Genomic DNA, 26,170 nt, shown 5'->3' with positions numbered 1-26,170 from the left:
CGCTTGTTTTGATTTAAATATTTATTTCCCATAATAAGTTAAACAGGGCAGATGTACTTAAGGAAAATGAGACTTCAGTTTCAAATAAATAAAGGCAAATATTGCAAACTAAACAAAAAGCAGCCGCTAAAGCGTTTAAGTTTGAAAATAGAACAAACAAAACAGACTACTAAATTGTCACTTCCACTTAGAAACAAAATATTAATTCTAAAAATAAATCTTAGTTTTTTTTTTTACAGAAGAACAGACAAAATTGACTAACTTTTGTCAATGTCAATATCAAATGAACTGAGAACTAAAAGGAAATTCTCACTCTCCTTGTTGTATAGCTGAGCTTTTCCAACAGTTTTAAAATAAAGATGCTAACAGAACATTCTTTAAATCCTAGGTACACATCCAAGGTGCAACACACACACACACACACACACATATACATATATATATATATACACATACATATATATATATATATATATATATATATATATATATATATATATATATATATATATATATATATATATATATATATTGGTAGCATGTCTTTAGCAAGACAGTAGGCTATGGCATTCGTTATGTCGCTATGTCTCTTAGCTTTTTTGTCATATGGTAAGACGCTGGAGAAAGCCGACTCAATTGACTGTTGCTGCTTCGCAGGGATTCCCCCGGTTGTTTTCGATGACAAATTAGCACTTTCAGTCAGAGATTGAGCGTGCTCTTGTGGGTGGCACTGCTTCAGGTGATGAAACAGGTTAGTTGTATTTCCAGTCTTGGTGGGAACATGCTGTCGGCACAACTTACAGTGCGTGCTACTCTGTTTTTTGTCGGACTTCAAATAGCCGAAATATCTCCACACTACGGAACTTTTCCGGCCCTTCCTTTCGACAATCTCTTCGGCATTCGAGCTGTCATCTGTGTTCTCTTCCGTTCTCTCGGTTGATTTTTCTCTACTTGGTGCACTCATTTTCTCCATCACCCAGTCGACACGGCGGTTAGCTGCTAGCTGCTTCACAAACAAATACGCACGTGCGCCTTGGCACTTGTGCTGTAGGTAACAAGTCACGTGACGTGACGCTGCGGCTGTGATTGGTTTGGCTCTGCGCTACTTAATTTGGATTGGATGACTTTTTTTTTTCTTTTTTTTTTTTTAAGAGGACAAGAGCGGCGAGGTCTATCGCGATAGTTTAATTTCTCTATCGAGTAAAAGTTATATCGCGATACATATCGTTATCGTTATATCGCCCAGCTCTACCAACATCTGAACAATTCTCGACAGTTACTTAAGTACGTATCTGCGCCCTCATTTCTTCCCACATTGAGTATTTAAACTCACTGTGTTGCCTGCGTATAGCTGCACACAGCTGAAAGGGTACTTACTTTCACTGGCTTCCTGTTTGCTGCAGAATTCAACTTAAGGTTTTATTAATTACTTTGAAATCACTACATGGTATGGTTCTGCCTGATATTGCAGAATTTTTATACCCTTATGCCACCCCCACCCATACAGACTGACTTTTGTATGAATTTTTTAAAAAACTTTTCATCTTGCCCTCATTAATTTATCTGTTTTTTCCTTGCATGCTCGTAATTTATGGGTTTTCTGATTCAGGTGCCGCAGGGTAAATTAAACCATGTCTGAGAAAGAGATCCTAGATTTTTCTAGGTCTCTATTGTTTCTAGTGCTTCATCTCACCATGTTTGTGCTTTCTGACTAGGACTTGCAGTGGGACAGGCTGGGCTCTACCAGGCTATTGCCATGTATGTTGTGGCCTACATCATCATCTGTATGACCGTGCTGTCTGTCTGCGCCATCTCCACCAATGGAGCCCTTGATGCCGGGGGAGCTTATTGTATCCTCTTAAAACACACACACACACAGAAACGCCATCTGCATACGACTGTAACAGTGCCAGTGGTGCAGGCACTAAAAGAACAAAAACTAGTTAAACAAATATAATCTGTATGTTGGTGCAGTTCAAGACTTGTCAGTGACATTGAATGGACCTAGGGTTGGCGATTATTTGTACTAAAGACACCTTTAAAGTATCATGTTTATTTTGGGTCCTGACCAATAGAACCATTATAGCCACATTTATGCTAAAATGTGTAAATAAGCCAGGATTACATTTTAAGTATTTTTGCTTGAAGGTAACTGTGAAAGAATAACACTATGGATTTTGGTTCATTTGTAGTATCTGGGCAACTTAATAAAGCCTTCTAGCAATTTTGCTTTTCCAATTCCAATTCGGATTTTCTCTCATTTTATTTGTGCCATGACCCTAGATGAGGCACTGACTTGGCAGGAGGAAACTTGGGAGGATCCAGCCTTCCAACCATGACCATGTCCACGGTTCTAAATGGTGCATTTCCAAGATTATTCAAAATTCCTCTTAGCCTAGCTTCAACAACTCTTTCCTACATCTTCATAGCATGGCTTATCAACTTTATACTGCAGCTGCTACAGCTCTGCCCTTCACCTGTTCACCCTACATATCTGTATATCTCCATTTCTCAGGCATTCTCTCTCTTTCCTCGATTGTGTGAAACAACCTGGTAAAAAGTCCACTGCCCTCTCTCCTAAACATTTCCATACCTGCACAGCTATGTTATCTGAACCACCTGCCTTTCCACTTTTCATCCTCTTCATAGCAGCCCTTACAACTCCTAACTAATCCTCTGCACTTCCTAATTCATCTTTTTTCCATCCATCCTCTTCTCTCTCTCTATTTCTTGGTTCATCAGTTCCTCAGAGTACTCCTTCCATCTTCTCAATGCACACTTTTCACTTGTTGAAATTCCCTCTGTCCTTAATCACTAACGCATATCCTTTTCAGATTAGTCTCTGTCTGTCTAGCCAATTGATGCAAGTCTTTTGATCTTATCTTGGTGTCACTATAAATTCACCGTAAGCCTTTTCCTTTGTCTTTGCCGCTTCTTGCCTTTGCTGTATATCTAGCCTCCCAGTATTCCTGTCTACTTTCTTTTTACGGCTGTTTGTTTAAATGTTGTTAGAAGTGGGTGTTAACCCACATGGAAAAGATATATATAAATCTTATAAAGTTTGTATCTGTCTTGTGTAAAACTTGTATGAAAAGCATATGAGAGTGAAAACAGATATAAGATCCCTTGAAAAATTATATAATGAAACTTGTATGTTTTGGATACTTACTAAAACAATGTATGAAAGTAATGAGAAAGTGGCCACTTTCATGAGTAATCACATATAAGTTTTTACTATTTCTTTTCCATATGGGAACAGCCAGTATGCCTCGGTTTAAAAGGAACACAATCCACTTACCAGCACTCCCAAAACTCACTAACTGGTCTTTGGACAGCTTGCTACCTATTTTTCCCAGCTTGAAGTCTTTATGCTAAGCTAAGCTAATATAAACCAAAAAAACTACAAGGGAGGTAATGATATTGCCCGAAACTATTAGACTACTATCCGTAGAGAAATGCACATACATGTGAATGAATGAAACAAGTGTGCTTTGCCTTAATGGCACTCAGACATGATCAGCCGAGCATTGGGACCAGAGTTTGGTGGCAGCATCGGCATCATGTTCTTCCTGGCTAATGTGTGCGGCAGTGCTCTGATGGTGCTCGGTCTGGTTGAAGCCATCTTGTCCACATTTGGAGTCCCTGAAGGTAACTTTCACTTTCATAGTTTGTCTCATTAGCATAATTGTGTACTTTTGTTTGAAAAACTCACATCAGGTTGGGAGTGGTGTATTTAAGCTTTCTTAACATTATTAAAATGGGTCTCTCATTTCATCCTTCTAGCTGGGAATGTAGCCACTTCTCACTACCAGGTTCTTCCATCTGGCTACTGGTGGTCTCTGCTTTATGGCACTGGGATTGCCCTACTGTGCCTGCTGGTGTGCCTGGTGGGAGCCCACATTTATGCCAAAACCACCTTCCTCATCTTTGTGATTGTTATTGTTGTCCTGATCACTGTCTTCATCAGCTTCTTCGCCGTGCACCCTCAATCTATCACGCTTCCTGACCTGAAGCCCAATGCGACGGGCCCCACCACAGCCAATTTTACAGGCTTCAAGTTGGAGACACTTCTTGGGAACGTATGGGGTAAGTTAGAGGACTGCTGGGTCAAAAGTATAAAAAAAATTATACCACCATGTTGGTATGAGCAATAAGTGTCTTTTATGCTCTTCTGTATGTTTACTGCTTGTGTACATTGTGCATAATACCCCTACACTCCCTATAAAAGAATTAGCCACCATGATGTCAAATATTGGTTGGCCCATTGTGAAGCCTTAAACTTTTTGGTAAATTTAGCTACTCGTCAGTCACTGGGTAAGCTCACCCAGCGATTGTTATCCTTTTTACCACAAAAACACCACGATGTCCTATTTAGAAAAACTTGAAACTACGGACTGAAGCCATCAATTCATCAGAACACTGCTTCCAGTAGATATCTTTCAGTTTTTAGTCATAACGTTATGTGCACATTGCTCAAGAGTTGTCTGCCATAGTGAACGTTTCCCTAGCCCCGGTTGTTTGGAGATGTTTTCCCTGAATAGAAAAATTCACTAGCTACTAGCCAAAAGTAAAATTTCAGTAAAAGGTTCACCTTCGGCGCAGGTTTAGCTCACTGGAGTCAGTGGTTGTCAGCTGGTCGCAGACCACTCTATTGGACTCTGTGTGTGGAAGAACTCTGGCTTTATTGACTTGATCCTATGTCACTATAGAACTTCGTCTTGGCCTCACTTTGATATCCTGAAGATATCTACATACATCTTTTACAGTCTATGAAAGAAAGCTCAAACAAGCCAGAGTGCTATATATAAGATTTAATAATAACCAGCTCAGCTCTGGATGACGTAAAGTGGTCTTTGAACTGTGCAAGGGACAAAGGTGAATAGCAGGAGGTGTGGACAGAACTGATTAGCATTAAAGATACATTCATTACATAATAATTACTTACTCAGACAGAATCAAAGGGTTTGCCTGATTTAGCCCACAAAGCATTTTAGCAATTTACCTTGGAGAGCTCTAACAAATTTTTCTTTATTTTTTTCATAGATTTACTATTATAACGGTGGTTTTCTTTCCAATATTGCCATTGTTGATTGCCAAATTTCAAATATCAAGGTCGGACCCAAAATACTTCAGAATGCTCAGTTTCAGACTGTTCTTTCTACACTTGGATGTGCATCGTGTCAGAGACAGTGCATCCCTAATAGGGTTATATTTTAGATATACAGAGGTGGCTGTGAGCACGGACGCTCAGGAACCTGCTCTTCAGATCATTTGTTTGTAATAACCAGCTAACTGGAACAAATAACTAGTTAGCGCTAGTGCAAATATTATTTTCTGCAGATATTAGAAGTATTCAAATGGTAACAGACTTGTGTTAGCACAATGTTACCTTGATGACTCATTTCTTACTACCTGAGCCCTTTCATCAGGAACAGCCACCCTTCTCATTGCTATATTTAATTTTACTGTCACTTCCTGTAGTCTTAACTTGTTACCTGGCAGTTTCATGGAATAATTCTTCAGGAAGATGTTGTCCTGCATATATCACTCCTTATAAAAAGCTTCTGTTGGTCTTATGTAATGATTAAGCAAATTAATTTCATGGCCCATTATTTACAGGATTATAACATCACACATCAAGCACTTAAAAATATACCAACTTCTTTCCCACAGAACAATATCAGCTAAGTTAATAACATATTAACTGTTGACATGCACCCGGTTACCAGTGTCCTGTCGGCCTGGGGGTTACAGTTATTGCAAATGTGAATATTCCAAAGCAACAAAAGCAACTGCAAAAGAGTAAAAGAATGCAAATGCAGATAATTGTTCCCTTATAAATAAGTTAGAAAATCTGAATGATCATTTTAATCATTCATGAGAATCGTGGGTCAATCATTCCACTTGGTCATGTCTTCATGTTATTATATGAAAGAATAATAAAAACATCCCCATACAGAGATACTCTTTCAGTTTTACCTTTGTAATAAAATGTATCCATACTGATCTGATTTGGGAAGAACAAAAATAAGTATTTTTGTTTGATCTGGAAAACACTGGGAATGATTCACAGTGATCAGAGACCATAGAAAGTAGGGCTGAACGATATATCGCATTTGCGATAATATCGCGACATGATCAAGTGCAATTTTCTAACCGCAAAGGCTGCGATTATACTCTGGACATGTCCAAATTCATGGGCTGCATCCTCCTGAGGCCGCATTTGTAGACCGATTACGTCACAGCGATGTGCCGAAGGCTGTCCAAATTACTACCATATCCCAGAATTCATAGCGCGGCCCAGCCAAACTCCAGTTTCCAGCAATGGCGGCCGCTACTAAGTTTTAAAATTACTCATACTAATCTTTCTGGGTCACAAAATAAACTTAACATATTTTCAGGCGAGAAAGTAGCTGTGTAAACATCAAATATCTGCTCGGTTTATCAAGATATCCCATATTTGCAAAAGTGCTTCGACGTTTTCAGAGGCGTCTGCTACCCACCAGCTCGACAGCTAGCCGGGAGCTCGAGGGTTACTGATGCGGCCGAGAACGGCACAACTCCCGGCACATCATTTTCAGATCACCGCGGAGTTTCGCTGCTCGGGTTAAACGTAATATATAAGTCACTTAGACAACCTAAAAATGTTATTGTTGGGCTTTTTTCAGTGTTTTGTTTGTTCGTGAGTAAATCGGTTTGGCTGAGATTAAAGTTATTAGATTAGATAAAATAAAACTTTATTAATCCCCCGGGTGGGTTCCTCCTTGGTTTTCACACAGCTGACTAAACGTCAAACAGAAAACTTATTAAACAGAAGTATGAGACAGTCGAGAATTTACACCAGTGTCTGGTTATATTTTAGATAGCAAGAAGCAGACGGCCGAGTTTATTAAACTCCACCGAGACAGCGGTGACGCTAATCAGAACTAGACCGTCCAATTTCACGCCTTTAAATTTTAAAGGCGTGTTTGTGTGTGTGTTTATACAATTGCTATTATGTTTGCACTTTATGTGTAATGTTACTGACTGCAAAGATCAGTAAGCTGTGTGTATTTTTTATTTATTAGTTTTATTTATTTAATATTATTTTTTAATTTAATGACTGTCTAGTAGTTCACAGATGTCGAAAAACTGAGTGTGGTAAAGCCACTGATTTTTTTTATGTATATTTCTGCAATCTGCACATTGTACTGACTTTCATTTTAATGTTTACACCAGGGTTCCTTGTCAGCACTTTATGCTCAGATGTTTGTAAGCTAAAAATAAACTATTGTGTATGTTCAAATATACTGTTGTGATTGAAGAAGTTAAATAAAAATGTCAGTCATCAATTCATGCATCACCTCATGTCATCATAACAGAGGTCTGTCTTCCAGGAAAGAACAGTTTAAAATTAATGTAATATAGTATTGGCCATACTATATGATGTATTGCTTGTCTTTGTTTAATAATACAGAAGACAAATACCTTAAAAAATAATCGCATATCGCATCGCAATCGCAATATTGGGGCAAAAAATCGCAATTAGATTATTTTCCATAATCGTTCAGCCCTAATAGAAAGTGAAGTCTATTAGGTGACCTCAAGCGACTATGGGCAAAATAACTGCTGATGACGCGATGTGCGCAGGTCCAATGGGCAAGTGAAGAGACTACCAATCAGAGTGAAGAAAACAGTTGACGTATTACTTGTTAGTAAATACATTAGGGGGTAACCTAGGCAGCTGAAGCCTTGCATGTCCGCAAGAGACCTACTGGCAGCTTCAAAGCGATGCATAATCAGCAAATTGCTTCCACTGTGTATTCGGCTTAAGTTTTTTTTTTTTTCTTCTTTTTTTTTCTTCATTCCAAAATCTCGGAAAATGAAATGCAGCATGTTAATAAGTGAGCTTCATACATGCTGGTCGGCAGGTTTTGTTACCTTTGGACTGATTTGACTCTATTCCCTGCAATCTCAGCCAAACATGTGAAGTGTAAACACCAACCAGCGGAAGTCGCTGTTGTGGAGAAAATGGTGTCATTCTTCTGACAGTGGCTGCTTTCCTAAAAGCACATTAATTTTTTTTTTTTTTTCATTTTACTGCTGACTGAAAAGGAAAGCTTCGTAATTAGAGGTTATACATGTGTCCAGGATCTTAATATTCACAGAAGCCAAACCAAGCGCTGCTCTGTGTTTGCACTGCCTTACTGTAAAGCACATGATTTGTGAGCTAATTGCTCTAACTCAGGCATGCACACGTGGCAGCTATTAAACACACATCTTTGGATAATCCCTGTTTTCAGTATGAGGACGCACATGCACGCACACACACACATGCACAAATGCTTGTAAAATAAAAGGTTGTGCTAGGATTTGACTGAAAATTGTTCTGCAGCAAAACATTTGACTTTTTATTCCATCAGTGACAACATCAGTACTGAGCTTTTATTTGTTGTGTACCTCCCTGAAAAGGGACCCTGTCATGCTCATTTCCAAGTGGCAAGGTTTTATTTATGGAGCCTACTATAGTGGCTTTGCATGCCTCACAGTTCAAAATAGTGCATCACTTTCTTATCCTGGGCCTTGGTTCAGCAGCTCAGTTGATTGCCTCCTTTCTGCTTAAGACCTTTACACACCAAACATGTTAAATCTGTGCAAATAATTTGTGCATTAGAAATATTTTTTGGACTTGCCTATTAATGCAGCCATTCACACCGACTGCATGATGTCGCTGGATGAATTTGCAGCGTTTATTTTTTCGAACCAAGCTTGACATCATTGCTTGATGTGAACTTCATGTTTTTTCACGGTTCATTTTTTTAGAATGAATGCTTTCGGTGTGTACATCCGTTAGATGACAAGTTTGCATCCAAAAAATTTGGAATTTTGTGTTATTTTTCACACGTGCTTGCTGTGCAATGGCTGTTGCATTTCTAACTAATTGGCTGCCCCTTGCAGACAGAAGTTTTAAGCAGCAGATGCGTGCTCACATTGAGCACAGACCAAATAAGTGCTATCCGCCCTCACTGAGATTATACAGAGCAAAGGCCAGGAAACCATTGACACTGAGCTTTTATATCACTGAACGGTGATCACAAGTCTGTCTTGTTCTTAGATAGGATGTGCACTCCCAATTGTTTTGTCTGATACAAATAGAGAAGACAGAGAATAGATGTCTCACAGATTGGAGCTGCAAAATTGAATTTTTCGAAATAAATCATGTGATAGATTTGATGGCGCTCTGTAAACAGCAGAGAAGCTTTACAAAGGATTGCTTTCTCTAATGCTCCAAAACATGATGAAGCTGGATGGGCAGGCAGGTGCAGCAGATTGAAGTTTTCTTTGAAGAGTGGTGGTGTCGATAAAAGCATTGACTCCAGGGCTGTATCTGTTCATATGTCTTCCTGCAGCTGATTACACTGTAGATTACACAACGCAAACCACGATGACCTTCGCCACCGTGTTCGCCGTCATGTTCAACGGCTGCACGGGGATCATGGCCGGCTCCAACATGTCAGGTAAGTGAACAGATGTTGTGTGTGTGCCGCCTGGTTACCTGTGTCAGAACATACACCATAAAACCTGCATTATCCATCAGGTGACCTGAAGAATCCCAGCTACTCCATTCCCCGGGGCACCATCACAGCCGTAATCTTCACCTTCATCGTCTACATCATGCTCAGCGTGCTGGTCGCCTGCACCTGCGATCGGTCAGTAAAAACGTTGGTCTGAAATTATTACTTTTGAATGGAATCTCAACCTGATTGTAACGAGATATGAGGTCGTTTGGTAATGTTCCTGTAGTGCCAGTGAACATGTAGTTTATTACCACAAAATAAATTTTCTGGAATTGTCATGGCAGCTCACACTGAAACAGGCAAACTCAAATCTTTCTAGCTTGTTATGGACCCCGTGAGGCCACAGTCACCTCTACCAGCCCTTTAAACACGCCCTCTGCATCACAGTGTTACTATTAGAGAAAAGTGCTCACGGACGTTTACAGTTCCAAGTTGCAGATCAGGCTATAGCAGCCTTCATGAGACACACACTTCATATCCACTTGGACTGTGTTGGATGGAAGCAGGTGAAAAGATAGTTCTACATGTTTAAGCTTGTTTAGGTCGAGTGCTCAAAGAATTTAGTTGGCTTTTATCCATGAAGGTTTTGATTGAACTTGGGCTGGCTGTAGCTCAGGAGGAGCTAGAATTTGAAGGTTTGTGGTTTGATCCCTTGCTGCTCCAGTCTGCATGTCAAAGTATCCCTGATACCATGTACTGTTCACTGATTTGCTCTACATTCATCGAAGTGTGAATGTTGGATAGAAAGCTCCCGCATAGGAAAAAAGCCTGTGTGAATGGGAGACTGAGGTTTTTAGTATATAGTGCTTTGAGTTGTCAAATAGAGTAGAAAAACACTATACAACAACCACTCTATCTACCATTAAAAAGCTTTACCAGTAAACATGTGACAGTGTTTTTTCTTGTTCCCTGCATGTAATCACTGAGAATCTGTGACAGGTACTTGTGATCAGTTAGGAACATTTAAAGACGTGTTTTAAATCAAAGCCAACTCTGTCCTGAGTAGTAACCACAAACAGTATAAAGAATGTTGGTGACGTTAGGAAATTGTTTGTGAAGTGTCGTCGCTTTTTGCAACCAGAGGTATTGCATTTTTAGTTTAGTTAATCCCATCAAGGCTCTGGTAAAGGAACCTCTCATTCATGTAGCTCTGTTGTCTTAAAATATTGGATCAGCAGTTATCAGAGAGCTGTAAACACACAGCAACTTTACATTTGTTCTCGACCCTGGTGGCTTTGTATAAGGAAGAATTAAGGTTGCATGAATAACAACAGCAGCAATACTATGGTACTAACCAGTATGGTGGTTTTTTTTACCAGTTTCACACAGTGCCTCAGTACTCATCCCTAAGTGTAACAGCCCAGTGTTCACAGAGCCGTTCATATTGCTGAAATCTTTGAGTTCAAATGCAGTGCTGTAGTAGTGGACACAGCACATTTTCCCTTCAGCGATCCAATACTCATAAAGTGTCAGATAATGCAGAGAGGGTTCATTTTCTGCTTCACCACGCAGAATTGGAGCGTCAGAGGAGGCCGATTTCAAAACCATTCATTCCAGCGAGATGTTATCAATACCAGGTGTCAGTTAATCAAGCCAACCATTATAATGGAAACACATTTGGGATTCTCATATCTTTTATATGTTGTTCAGTATGTTTGCTCTAGTGACTGATGTTACTATATAGTGGCTCAAGTGTGATTTTTTTTTTTTATAAAAGTAAAAGCATCATTAAATCCAGGTATGTTGTTAAGTGTGAAATGTTTTCATTTCATACTTAAGGTTAGGTACATTAAGTTCTTGATGTAGCAATTACCACTTGCTTTTCTCTGGTTAGCTGTCCTTTGTCTTCCTCACTCTAAATGTCTCGTTCTATCTGCCTTTTGCTGAAAGTCAGAGTTCAGAATTGATGCAGCTTTAAAGCGAATGTTGCCAAGGTGCTAAACTGACATGACAGGGCTATAAAAGAGCATCGGAGATCAATACTGCCACCATTTACTCTGCTGCAGCGCCCTCCCTGTATCTGCCTACCATACACATATACTTGGTGACAAGAAGCTTCTTAACACACTTTCTCTACATCTGCACTGTTGAATGTGTTTTTCTAGAATCACCAATGTTCATATATCCTTTTCATGATGTAGCTATTTAAATGCACACATATTGTGTGTTGTATTATAACAAATTATGACAAAGGTAACCTTGTGTTTATCACTAGAGTAGGCCATTCTCACATGACTCGTATCGGGGATGAAAACGTGTATGTTGGTGGTGACGTATTCTCTGATCTAAATGTGTATGTGTACACAGTAGGAATACAGATTGATTGTATACTGAATGAACACTGAATACTAGCTGAAAGTAATAAAGAAATGAAACGGATAGCTTACTGAGTTTTTGTAAGTGGCTAATATTTAATAGGGAAGTAAGAAAACTGCTAATCCACTAGTGTACATCCTTTTTTTGCTTTTTTTTTTTCCTCACTGCTCATCTGTTTCTGGGCTGTGGGGGGAACAGTATGAGGAGAGAGCCCAGACCTCCCTCTCCCCTGCCTACACCTGGAGCTCATAGAGTTACACTGAAACTGAAACTCTTATACATGTCCCGGGGTGTCTTCAGGCATGTCCAACTGGGAGGACCCACTTAGGGGACCCCAGTTGGAAATGCCTTAAACACTTCCCTCAAGAAGAACCCAGGAGGTGTCCTGGTCCAATGCCTGAGCTATCCGAACTGACTCCTTTTGATGTGGAAGAGTGGTGATTTTACACTGACTAACTTGTACCCGAGTACTCTCAGAGTTGCCAATTCTCATTCCCGCCACGTCATTACAATGTAAAGTTTTTAGACTACTGTGGTAAATCTTAGAACGTGTGACGTAACAAGTGTAAGTGGCGATGTTAATTACCAAAACTAAAAGTGAAGACTAAATCCTCAAAATAATTAAATGTAAGTAAATTGTTAAAAGTTGTTTGCTTAATTGACAAACAGGTAGAGCAAGCCAGTTAGAGCAAGCTATAACTCTGATTAAAGGTAAAACGTTTAAAAAGGGTCATCAAAAACTTTTCAAACCGTTAGCCAAAAGAAAATCAGTTATTCAATACAAAATAACTGATGTACAAAAAAACCTCCATGATGTTATAAAATGAATAAATAACAATTAAAACAATTAGATTTGTATGAATTGGTCACACAGGGCTGTCAGGTGTGTTCAAACCAAAATGTTGGTGACCACAAACCAAGAACATATATAACTGCACAAACGTGTAACATAACTGACGCCTAGTTCTGAGTTTTATGTACGACGGACGATGTTTATCAGTCAGTGATGCACTTGTTTGTACTTGTTTGCACTTGTTTGCACTTGTTCTTAGAAACCTGGTCATACGACTTATTTCTTCACTGTACAGAGGAAGTGCAAAGGATTCCTATGAAAGGACAGTAAAAGGAACAGATGAGTGAGACAGAAAGTGAATCATCAACTTATTTGCAGAACCGTGCAATCTTTCCAACAAAGAAGGAGACATCGGCACACGTGGTGTAAGGTTGCGTACAGCAGGTTTCATGCCTGGTAAATCATTTCTTTTATTTTCGTTAGTTTGCTTAGGATCATTTGGTTTATTGAGGTTAATATGAAGTCATTTCCTAGAACTGCTGGTATTTCTGTTCCTCCTTGTGTGGTTCAGGTATCTGACTTTGAGATTTTTGACTTTAAATGTGTTTAATTGTGGAAAACATGGAAAAGGATGGTTGCTAATTTTAACTTTAAACCAGTTGCATACTTTGGCATGTTGGCTTTTCTCATCCTATTGAAAGAAGTAGTTTTTTCACGTTGTAGTCTTTTGCCTGTAAGAAGCTGGAATTCACTGTTTGTACTTTCCACAATTTATGCAATAGTCTGTGCAATCTGTGGTGTGGGGTGGGTGAGTGAATCACCAGACCAATGTTTTGTGCAAACTCTTAAGACTGTATTAATTTGCTCACTAGTTGCTACCATCAGCTAATTAGTGTGCTTGTGGTGTCAGGGGACACTGAACAGTCCATTTTAAGATTCAGCTTTCATTTTCTCATGGTGCAAACAGGAGCTTATAGACATTACCTGCTTGTAAGTAGTGAGCTGCCTTGTACATCATCTCCCGCTTGCAAAAAAAAAAACCCATTTATTTTAAACCTTCACTGCTATTTCTGCTACATTAAGCTGGCTCACTCCTTGAAAAATATTACCAACAATACCTGAAGTGCATCATAAAACTTTATTGAATTTCTGCAAGGAAATTGCTGGAAGACCCATATTTATCACACTGCGAGAATTCAAGTAACATCTATTTTTCAAGTGCAAATGGTTCCAGAAATGAGGGAAAAAAACTGCCATCCATTATGAATGCAGGTCTCATACACCTATTCAGAGTGTATACTTGGTGAAAACTACCCCCAGATGTTGTGATGTAACTACAATAACTATGTCTTCATTTTATGGTTTAAAAACAAAACAAAACAGACTGATTATTATCAAGATACTAAAAATCCTCACAAGTTATTCACGTCAAGTCAAAGTCAATTACACTTGTTTTTTTTCTGGCTAGCCAAATTGTCCTGATCTGAAATATATTTGCTTCAATTATCAAACACTTGATAGCACTTTGTTAATAAATTATGAATTTTTAGTTGATTAAATTTGAGTTAATTGTTGCAGAAAAATTAAATAAAGTCTACTAATTGGTTAAAAATAGTTTTTTAATCTATGAACATTATCTGGATGGTTATTATGATGGTGCAGCTATTTATTAAACTTTGTAGATTGTCAATAGGTAGTTTAGCTTAGTGCATATATAGACCTCATTTGGATGGATGCTGGATCTCAGGGATGTCAGAGTAGAATTTCAATTTTTCTTTTACTCTTACTAGCTTGACTTATACTACAAAACTGCATATTAAAATTTATTAAAACATTGTGGCTTTGGTTAAAACATGATGACAGAAATGTCACATGATGCTAAAGGAGACCTTCTGTATATCTCTGAGACTAAATAGTATTTGCCACCTTAAGATCTAGAAAACGCTCACTAATTGATGTAACATTTATCCCAAAACAGCGATACTATTGCCCTAGGCACCATAAGCATTGACAAATGCACTCAGCTAACATTTTATTAGGTACAACTTGCTAGTACCAAGTTGAACCCACTTTTGCCCTGAGAACTGTCTTAATTCTTCTTCGCATAAACTAAACAAGGTGGGGGAAGATTTTTGTTTATGTTGACATAATAGCATCTCACAGTTACTGCAAATTTGTCGGCTTTTCATCTATGATGCCAGTCTCCCATTGTATCAGATTCCAAAGGTGTTCTACTGGATTGAGATCTGGTGACTATGGAGGCAATCTGAGTACAGTGAACTCATTGTCATGTCCGAGAGACCTGTTTGAGAACAGTCTTAGAAAATCAGTGTACTGTGGTCATAAAGTGATGAACATGATCAGAAACAATACTTGGTTTGCTTATGGTGTTTAAATAATTCTCACTGGGCACTGAAGGGCACAAAAAGTGCAAAGAAAGTATGCCCCACATAATTAGACTATCACTACCAATTCAAGGATTCAAAGTGTTTATTGTCATATGTACAAAGAAAGCATTTCTCTGTGCAATGAAATTCTTTTTTTGCTGTCCACACACAGATGCCGGTTAATATATACAAATAGAAGAGATAAATGAAGACAAAAAATTTAAGTTTGAAGTGGATGTGTGTGCAAAAGAGCTATTAGCTTAATATACTGGCTTAATATGCAAGATGACCTAATGTGCAAAAATTATTAATGTTGTTAAAAATAGGTCAGCTGTTCAAGAGTCTGATAACAGTGGGGAAGAAGGAGTTGTTGAGTCGGGATGTTCTAGATTTCACACTTCTGAGCCTTCGTCCCGAGGGCAGAAGACTGAACAGTCTACAGGGAGTATGGGCTGAATTATTAGGCAAGTTGTATTTTTGAGGAATAATTTTATTATTGAACAACAACCATGTTCTCAATGAACCCAAAAAACTCATTAATATCAAAGCTGAATGTTTTTGGAAGTAGTTTTTAGTTTGTTTTTAGTTTTAGCTATTTTAGGGGGATATCTGTGTGTGCAGGTGACTATTACTGTGCATAATTATTAGGCAACTTAACAAAAAACAAATATATACCCATTTCAATTATTTGTTTTTACCAGTGAAACCAATATAACATCTCCACATTCACAAATATACATTTCTGACATTCAAAAACAAAACAAAAACAAATCAGCGACCAATATAGCCACCTTTCTTTGCAAGGACACTCAAAAGCCTGCCATCCATGGATTCTGTCAGTGTTTTGATCTGTTCACCATCAACATTGCGTGCAGCAGCAACCACAGCCTCCCAGACACTGTTCAGAGAGGTGTACTGTTTTCCCTCCTTGTAAATCTCACATTTGATGATGGACCACAGGTTCTCAATGGGGTTCAGATCAGGTGAACAAGGAGGCCATGTCATTAGTTTTTCTTCTTTTATACCCTTTCTTGCCAGCCACGCTGTGGAGTACTTGGACGCGTGTGATGGAGCATTGTCCTGCATGAAAATCATGTTTTTCTTGAATGATGCAGACTTCTTCCTGTACCACTGCTTGAAGAAGGTGTCTTCCAGAAACTGGCAGTAGGACTGGGAGTTGAGCTTGACTCCATCCTCAACCCGAAAAGGCCCCACAAGCTCATCTTTGATGATACCAGCCCAAACCAGTACTCCACCTCCACCTTGCTGGCGTCTGAGTCGGACTGGAGCTCTCTGCCCTTTACCAATCCAGCCACGGGCCCATCCATCTGGCCCATCAAGACTCACTCTCATTTCATCAGTCCATAAAACCTTAGACAAACCAGTCTTGAGATATTTCTTGGCCCAGTCTTGACGTTTCAGCTTGTGTGTCTTGTTCAGTGGTGGTCGTCTTTCAGCCTTTCTTACCTTGGCCATGTCTCTGAGTATTGCACACCTTGTGCTTTTGGGCACTCCAGTGATGTTGCAGCTCTGAAATATGGCCAAACTGGTGGCAAGTGGCATCTTGGCAGCTGCACGCTTGACTTTTCTCAGTTCATGGGCAGTTATTTTGCGCCTTGGTTTTTCCACACGCTTCTTGTTGACTATTTTGAATGAAACGCTTGATTGTTCGATGATCATGCTTCAGAAGCTTTGCAATTTTGAGACTGCTGCATCCCTCTTCAAGGTTCAAGGTTCAAGGTTCTTTATTTGGCACATGCATAGTTATACAAGTATAACACACAGTGAAATGTAGCCTGACATGCTCCTCGACATGTACAAAAATAGGGGGGGGGCTGTAGAGGAAGAACATTATTTATATATATATATATATATATATATATATATATATATATATTTATATAGTATGTACATTGGGTGAATGTGCAGTAGTAGCAGCAAGCAGGTGAATTCTGTACATTAATATGAATAGACATCTGACTATTTTACAGGATAGACAATATAAACATATTTAAAATTAAAGGAATTTGAAATGTACATTGTTCCTTGGTTTAGTGTCTGGAAGAGAGTCCTGTCTCGGTCAATTATAGATGATGTGAGATGATGTGAGCGGGCGGGTGTGTGTGTTTAAGGCATGGATGGCTTGGGGATAGAAGCTCCTCTTGAGTCTCTCTGTCCTTGCCCGGAAGATGCGGAACCTTCTACCAGATTGCAGAAGTTGGAACAGTTTGTTGCCAGGATGGGACGGGTCCTTCAGTATCTGCGCTGCTCTAGTCCGGCATCTCCTGGTGTAGGTGTCCTGAAGCGGGGGGAGAGCAATCCTGCAGCAGCGTTCTGCTGTACGGATCACTCTCTGGAGAGCTTTTTGGTCCTTCACACAGCTGTTCCCAAACCACGATGTCATGTTCTGTGTGAGGATGCTCTCCACAGCGCCTGTATAGAAAATCCTGAGGATCTTTGGAGAGACCCTGAATTTCCTCAGTTGTCGTAGGTGATACAGGCGCTGCCTAGCTTTTTTGGTCTGGACCTGAATGTGGGCAGCCCATGTCAGGTCTCTGCAAGATATCTCACTATTTTTGACTTTTCTGAGCCTGTCAAGTCCTTCTTTTGACCCATTTTGCCAAAGGAAAGGATGTTGCCTAATAATTATGCACACCTGATATAGGGTGTTGATGTCATTAGACCACACCCCTTCTCATTACAGAGATGCACATCACCTCATATGCTTAATTGGTAGTAGGCTTTCGAGCCTATACAGCTTGGAGTAAGACAACATGCATGAAGAGGTTGATGTGGACAAAATACTCATTTGCTAATAATTCTGCACTCCCTGTATGTTGGGGGTTGTGGAATCTTTCAGGATGGAGGCAGCTCTCCTTTAGACTCTGTGATGGTAGATGCTCTGCAGAGAGGGCAGTGGAGTCCTGATGATCTTCTCCGCAGTTGTTATCATTCTCTGCAGGCGTTTGCGTACCATGCAGTGATGCAGCTGGTCAGTGTGCTCTCCACAATGCAGCTGTAGAACCTGTTGAATCTCAATTATTGATGCAATGCAGGATGGATTCATGCTTTGTGTGGTTTATGCTAAATTCTGAAACAGCATTCTGATTGTTGTAACAGAAATTGAGACTCATCAGACTCAGAGATCAAGACTCTTGCCCAATTTTAGTGAATCTGTGCAAATTGTATTCTCTTTTTCTTGTTCTTAGCAACTGGAGTGGCACCTAGTGTGGTCGTCTGCTGCTGTAGATGATTATGGTTCAACATGCTGAGCATTCAGAGATGCTCTTTTGTATACTTTGGTTGTAACAAGTGGTTGTTTGAGCTACTGTTGACCCCCAGTCAGTTGAAAGTATTCTGGCCATTCTCCTTTGATCTCTAGCATCAACAAAGTCTTTTCACTCAGACCAGTGCTGCTTACTGTCTGCCACCAACAACTGTGCCATGTTTAGTCTCTTAAATCACCGTTCTTCTCTATTCTGTAGAAACATGAGTAGGTCATCTTGGCCATGTCCATGTCTGGCACTAATATGGCCAGGTTACTTTTCTTTGAAGTTCTCCAATGTCTGTCCATAAAAGCAAAAACAGAACACCCTCTGCCTGCTGTTCCACAAGTTGTCCAAAGTGTGGCAGTGACGCTCTCTCTACAAACTGCAGCTCTTCTTTGAAAGATTTCGACAGACAGACCAACCTTTACACAGAGCTCTTCTTCTAAATTGCTACCCTCTGCAAATTGTAGCTCTCCATCATAGCTTTTAAAAGCCAAGCAGTTAAGATTGTGAGTATTTAAAAGTAAATGTTAGGGAGGTGAGAAAAGGGCTGTTGAAAATGCTTCTTGATAGCTGCCTACCTGAGTCTGTGTGTACCGCTCTTGCAGCATCTCTCTTGTCTTAGGTGTGAGCGATCGTCAGCGTGTGCTCATTATAACGAGGGATAAGATCATTCACCGTGGCACTGACAGCTTCAGATGGTTCAGGCTCGGTTTTAACATGAACTAATGTATGATGTGCTTCAGCTAGCTGAACTTTTCTGTTATGAGCTGTAGGTGGAGGGCTCACAGATTTTTTTTTTTCTTTTTTTCCTTCCTGTAATTTCCTAGCAGTGTGATCAGTCACTTCCATGCAGAGAAAGTAACTGAGTTGGATTTTTATTTTAAGTATAAATCAGAATGGACTTTTGAAGTTTGATGGATTCAGTTATTATAGTTTAGCAATGCCACATCATTATAAAATATTTCAAAATATAAAAAAGTGCGAAGGCCTTCACTGAAAGATTGACTTTGCATATGTACTTTTTAAGAGCACATTTTGTCCTTTGCAGCTATTAGCACTGCAAAGAAAATGAAGCCTATTTGGATGGAAAAACTGTCCAACTGTTTTTCAGGTCACCATTAATCGAGCGGCTGCATTTCGTCTGTTTTGAGATTATCGCTGATGATATGCCACTATGGTAAGAGGGGCTGCAGATGATGGCGATGTAGTCTGAGGGGATAGGAGATAAAGGGGAATCTATTAACCTCATGTGACCAGCCAGCCAGCCATGACAGATTGCCCTGTCGCTACTTTATCAAGCTCTTTTGGTAATGTGTGTGTGGATAATGAAATGCATGACAACTCAATGTGCTTTTCCAAGCTGATGATGATGGTTATTATTATTATTATTATTATTATTATTGGGCTGAGTCTTAACAGGTTAAAGTCATGTAGTCGGGGTTTCTGTCTTTGCTTGATTGACGTCTTTGTGTTTGTGTGAGCGCAGCACAGTGCATGAGTGACCTGTGGGCTAATCCGCCCTATGCTATAGAAGCTTTTGTATTAATAACCGACTTGATAATTATATTAATTTGAATCTGCTGGGCCTCCTTTTGTGGTGCTATCTCTGACATGCAGCTTTGTAAATGCATGCGCAATCCATACACCCCCTGAAGTGCCTCTCGCTCTCATCTAGCTCCTCTGTTGTCCCCTCTACTCTCTCGCTCACACACACACTCACACACACAGTGTCTAATTCCCCTCACTTTTCTAGAAAACACATCTTTCTTCACAGAGCTTAACACTTTTTTCCATTGGCTATTCTTCCAAACACTTCACTGTATGTCTGCGGTCTCTTGTCTTCTCCCACGCACTGCCAATTTCCATTCTACTGCCTTCCTATCCTATATTTTAACCGTCCCTCCCCTAGCGCGGATTACCTTTCATGCTTGTGTTTACTTTTTTAATTATTCAATATCATCTCCTCTGTTGCTTCTGCACCTTCTGTGTAGATCAAGTCCTACAACTCAACTTTTTTGTTTTTTAAGAATTGAGGGTTTTTTACTGTCTCCCACTAAATGACTGTGGCCTAAGGGTGGGCCACAAGCTATTAAGATAGAGTTTGCAAAAGCAAGTGTGACTGATCAGAGAATTACACAGCTCTCCATTTGAATATTGGCACCCAAGCAAACCAGCGTGCTACACATGCAATTTCAAATTTGTGCTTAAAGCCAGCACGTGTAGGATTTCAGAGTTTCGGCTTAGGTGTCCCACAGTGGAAGTATCAAGAAGACAGACACGATTTAGCCAAGGTACTCAGAGTGGTCAAGCAGAATTTCTGTTTTACATAAGGATTTTTGTATTGTGTCATGACATGGGGAGGGGATATCTTGAAATGGCATTTCAGGCAGGTGCATGAGGCCTATCCAATCAGAAGAAGTTGGCTTAAAGGGGGGGGGGGATTTATTTAAGTGGATGAACTGAGGGGCTGCACACAGTATTACTGTAGGATTAACAAAGTAACTCTAAATTATGCAAGTATGCTCATTTAGAGTCCAAGATCACATATACAGAGATGGAAACAGAACTGAGGGAGCTCAAACTAACCTAATCAAATGAGAAAGTGGGGAACATAGAGGTCTAGTCTTACCAAACAGGACATGATGCATGTTGTGGTACATAGAGAAAATCATGCCTTTGAACTTCAAAACACCTAAAAACCATAAAAAGAGAGGTACATTTATAGAACTGTAAAGACAGTATGATGTTGGCATATGCATTTATGGCACACTAAAAGTCCAAAATGGAAAGCTACAGAAGAATTTCATCTGATCTGACTCTTGATTGCAGTTTCTTTTTTCCAGCTTTGGGCAAAACAGTCACTTTTTAATATTTAAAAAAAGATACAAAGTCTCTGTAGTAAATATCAGTCATTTAGCTAATGGTAAGGTTTTTTTTGTTTTGCTTTTTAATGTTTGCCAAAATATCTGAGCTGTCTTGTATCTCATTCTGTTGATGCAAAAGTAAAAAGACTAGAAACCACAAAAAAGACCACAAAAACTACACTTATACTTCCTAGGCCCCCTCTTTGTGGCGGCGTTGCAAAGCTAAAGTATACATGAGCTTACATATGCTTATTTCTGTAGTCTATTAACTTATTGTGTGCTGATTCTTGTGCTTGTTCTGGCCTTCTCTTCCTCATTGTCCACTGTGTAGTCACTTCCTTATGCTCTTATCCTCACTCACCTCCTTCTCCCCATCCCTTTCTCCTGGTGCTATCACCCCACAGCAGCATTCTTGGCTTCCATTTCCAGTTTCTCTCTCCTCCCTGTCTATCATTCATTCATCCGTCCACACAGCTGCATTCCCTCCTTTTGTTAGTCACCTCCTATCTCTCTGCCGCAGAGATTCCAGTCACTTTCGCCCACTCTCTCTTCTTTTTCTCGCTGCCGTCCCAGTTTTTGAGGAGGTGGTAACAATGACGGCGGCACAGGCCAAGTTTTCGACAACATGTCCTCTCGGGATAAAAAGCTACAGCAATGGGAAGGAGAGACACAGGAGTAAAGGGCTTTAGACAGAGGAGAGAAAGGGAGGATTTGGGTCACAGAGAGGTGTGGACGCTGGGCTTTTCATTTAAAATGGTTTGGCAGGCATTTGTGTTGTCCGTGATGGATATGAGGAAGCTCATTATAATTGATGGCTACCTCACCTGTTGTCTGTGGGATGCACTAAACTTGAATTATAAATAATAATAATAATAGTTTTCTTTTACTTACACCATGGTACAAGTACAGAGGTGAAATATGGACTCTTATGCTAATATAGGATTTTATCTCATCTACTCAAAGTCCATATTTCACCTCTGTAACTTGTACCTTGTAAGTAAAAGAACATTTTCACTCCGATAAACTGTTTAAGCTCATTTGTGATAATAGAAACAATAGAGCTGTTCTGGAGCTTCCAGGGTTTGTTTGAAATTGTATCTGTAAATTTCTGCTCATATTAGATTTCATAAGGAAAAGAAACAGAACTGATTTCTTTATTTTTAACTAAATTTCTATAGGCCATTGTATTGACTTTTTGAAGCTATTACAAGCAGCCCGACTTAAAAATTGTTACCAACAACAGCAAAAGCTGCAGTTCCTCAAGTGGCCCTTTGAGGTTAACTCCCAAAGTGAGTCTCATTAACATAGATTCCCATTTGAACGGCACAACTTTATAGTAGAAACAAGTCTGGTATGAATTCCAGTTTTGGTTAGGGCCAGGGTAGGCCAGCTAGGGTTCCCTAGGAGTCATAAGGTTAACAAGGTTAACTGTTACCTTGAGTGAAAAGTTGCTGCCAACACAGGTAGCTAAATGAAATGGCTGTCTGTTAGGTGTCACCTTAGTTAATTTGAAAAAACTGGACCTCAATACCATGTTTGTGGTGTGTGGCATTTTAATGCAAATGTCTGATGAATGAATTGGCTGTTTGTGTGATTAATTGTTCTAAATGTATATAGTACCATGCAAAAAGTTGTTTGCTTCTGTTATTTTGATGTATTCCTAAAATAGTAACACTGTCTGCTCTCTGTGTCTAGGCATTTCACTCATATAGCCACTGGATGCACCCTTTACTCAAGCTTACTGGCTACCAAGCTGATCACTCAGTCCTCTTGTCCATAAATGGTTACTTCTGGCCCCCCAAAAAAATGTAGATGGCAATGCCCTAAATTTTAAATTCAAGGCCACTAATTGCTCATTTGCCTTCATTGTTGGGGAACAGCAAAGTTTTGCAACTAACTGAAACAGGCCCACTCTGTAGCATCTCCTTTTGTAACAGTATATTTCCCTGTCTGGGTATAACCACATCACAAACTGTTCAGTGAGTTTATTTAATGCACATCACTTCAAAATGTTAATTATTCACTGGAGTCTTTTGCAATCCTAATAAAAAGGCTTTCCCCTCACCATGAACCCCACATCAGTCATGCTTTGTTAAAAGCATCAGTTGCAAATGATCGAGTAATAAAAACAAGACGCTGGAAATTGGAAGTTGGTGCAAAGAATGACCGAATAAAAAAACCCTGAAAATTGGAAATGGAAAATGAAGAGCTGCTGCAAAAACAAGATGACAATGTTGGAGGGGAAAGGATTTGATAAACATTTTATAAAAGAAGATGATGGTTCCTGAAAAGGCTAAGATGTGCCGAGAACGTGTGAAGGGTTGGGAAGAAAGGGAAGGCAGGCGACTGAGGAATTGATAAGGAAAAAAGCGATGGAGGTTGTGTGTGTGTGTGTTTGTGCACGCAGAGGCCTTGTTAGATATTGATCCCATTTAATAATCCTTAACCACAGTCTACTCCCCTGCGGGCACTTAACCATCCTCCCCATCTCTTGCTGACTCTTACGGCCCCTCTCTTCCTCCCTTTATACTTTGTGTTCCTCTCCTTCTCGGCTGTTGCTTTGTCTCTGTGCATCTCTTTCTCACTCCTCGTGTCTCTTGGATGTGCTGTAAAAGTACATTTAAGGTCAAGATGAAGGGAGGTTGAAGACCAACAGTAAATCCCATCTGCAAACGGTAATATTTTAATAGAAAGTCAGGGTTAAAAATGGCAGTACATGTGGATTTTGAAAGAAGTAATTATTTAGATGTTACTGCTGTTGAATGAAGGATGCTAGAAATTAAAAATCAGGATTTCTCCATTGCTCCTGCTAATCAGTCTCTCATGTAGGTTTTGCTTTGTTGAATGCAACAATTAACTTAATTTTGTTCCTGACTGAAGTGAAAGATGTTGTGCAACACATGTGCTTAAAGATCCACTGAAGTAGGGACTTGAAGTTCATGGAAAAAGGTGGATCATCAGTAATGAGCTCAAGCTGCACAAGTCCAAGTAACATAAAAGCCTAACACCTTACTAGGTCATGTGGAGAAACCTAACAATTTTCTCCTTGGGCAACACTTGGCAAGACTGGAGAGGGAAAAACTTCTTTTAACAGAATGCTCATCTGACAGAACTGAGCCAGGGTGGCTGCTGACCCAGAGCAGTCAGGTCCCCTAGGTTAACTGATTTGAGGATGAAGAAGGAATGAGCCGCTGCCTCACAATCTGCTCTTTTTCTGTACTTCTGTACTTACAAGTCGCTTCTGCTGAAGTGTCTTAGCTGAGTGAAACACACCAAATTGTTCACTTCTGGGGACATTACCATCAGAAATGAAAGCAAGTCATTGGGTCCCAAATTCCTGAAATGGCAGGAGTGTATGAAGACATGGCAGTGTCATGTGGGCAGAATTTGAAGGTTGGAAAACAAAAGTAAGTAGCTAAGATGTTAAAAACAGTACAAAAGTGAAGCGATTGTCTGGGGAATAAGGTTAGACATAGCCGTTATACTTGAAGAGTTTCATATCCACTTTAAAGGTGTTCTTGATAGTGCAGGTCTTGGAATTTGTTTTTGCCTGAAAACAAATTGAATTAAATGTGTTTCTGAAATCTAAAGGAATAAATAATCATCACCTATTGTCTTTAATTAAAAGTCTTAGCATTACATACCACCATCTCTGTTGCAAACAGAGAAGTGAATCTCTCTCCATCAATGTTACAGTGAGATTCTACAGTGATGTGCAAAAGTCTTGAACCACCCCTTGTTTCTTTATATTTTGCTTCCAGATATCCAAAGCAAAGGAGTAAACTGCACCAGTGTTGCAGCTACACATAAAACACAACTTGGCAAAGAACCAATTTAAAATAGGCGTGTTAGGCATGTTGTTACCAGCCCCTTTTTTGGAAAGAAAACACCCATGTAATTTCCTTCCGTTTCTTTACTTGAAAACTGCCAAAGATAACAATTTTAAAGGGTATCCTGAAGAGCTATTAGCCCAAAATATGTCATATCTCAGCACAGTGTGCAGTGTGTCCTTGAAACATTTGGGGAAACTGAACAGGTGGAGGACACTTAAGGCTCATCAGAAATGGTCTCAGTGGAAGAGCTGCAGTAAAGAAGTCATTCTTGCAGAAGAGAAACAAGAACAGGTTGATGTATGCCAAGTTATACAAGAACGGGACTCCATCACTGATGAATCCAAATTTGAAACTTTTGCTGCACATAATGGTTAGTTTCTACAGCCATCTAAAAAACATGGTGGAGGCTCTGCCATGTTTTGAATCCTGCATTTTCAGCCAAAATTGATGCAACTGTGAATGTGGAAAAAAAGAGTACCCTCAGACTCTAATGCACCCTGCAATGTGATCCAGAAAACATCTGATTGTCAACGGCTTCATTTTTTCTGCTTGGCAATGATCACAAACACAGTTCCAATACAATAAAAGCACAGCTGGATAGAAAAACACACAATTGAACACTATCAGCCATGGACTGGCCTCCCCAGAGCCGAGACCTCAACATCATTGAAGCAGTGTGAGATCTTGTTTACAGAGAATATGACTATGTTGGTTTTAGTCATTCAGGTCATGGTAGGCTTCCATGTCTGTTAAGATATGGTAGTCTTTACAGGCCATCACCAAACAGACGTGTTGACACCAGTTAGCACCAGGACCAGGTTATTCGTGCTCTGGACATGGAGGAAGTGCAGCTGCTTTTTGGGCCTTTTTCCCAGGGCATTTGTGTTGTGGTTCCAGGTGAGGTCAGCAGAGATGTGGGGACACAGATTTCACTCATTCTCCATTTCTAGTGAGAGAGGAGTGGATCTGTGTGTGCCGCCTGAAGTCCATTATGAGTTCATTTGCTATGAGCACATTCAGGTTATTTTCTGAGCACCAGCGGGTCAAGTTCTCTACCTGTCTCAGTTCCATCAGAGACGAGCTCAACCATGGTGGTGTCATTGGCATACTTGAACGCAGCCACTTTGTGGATCCGGTGCTGAGTGACA

General features: G+C 39.8%; 1 protein-coding gene across 1 annotated transcript in view; it reads left to right on the top strand.

Moving 5' to 3' along the window:
- The window catches only part of LOC146559174 (solute carrier family 12 member 9), an 84,655-nt gene that overhangs the window by 3,060 nt on the left and 55,425 nt on the right, over positions 1-26,170 (top strand). Inside the window, exons 2-6 of the mRNA XM_085244966.1 lie at positions 1,716-1,850; positions 3,511-3,648; positions 3,784-4,086; positions 9,390-9,497; positions 9,578-9,689. Of these exons, the coding sequence (XP_085101092.1) occupies positions 1,716-1,850; positions 3,511-3,648; positions 3,784-4,086; positions 9,390-9,497; positions 9,578-9,689 (796 nt within the window). The remainder of the gene's footprint in view (positions 1-1,715; positions 1,851-3,510; positions 3,649-3,783; positions 4,087-9,389; positions 9,498-9,577; positions 9,690-26,170) is intronic.

This window comes from Mchenga conophoros, linkage group LG14 (assembly GCF_057382185.1).
Source record: "Mchenga conophoros isolate Kocher_MC1m ecotype Shallow Benthic linkage group LG14, M_conophoros_male_GT1.1, whole genome shotgun sequence".
Classification (NCBI taxonomy): domain Eukaryota; kingdom Metazoa; phylum Chordata; class Actinopteri; order Cichliformes; family Cichlidae; genus Mchenga; species Mchenga conophoros.
The sequence above is the reverse complement of the archived record's forward strand: the minus strand, read 5'-3'. Positions and strand labels throughout refer to the sequence as shown.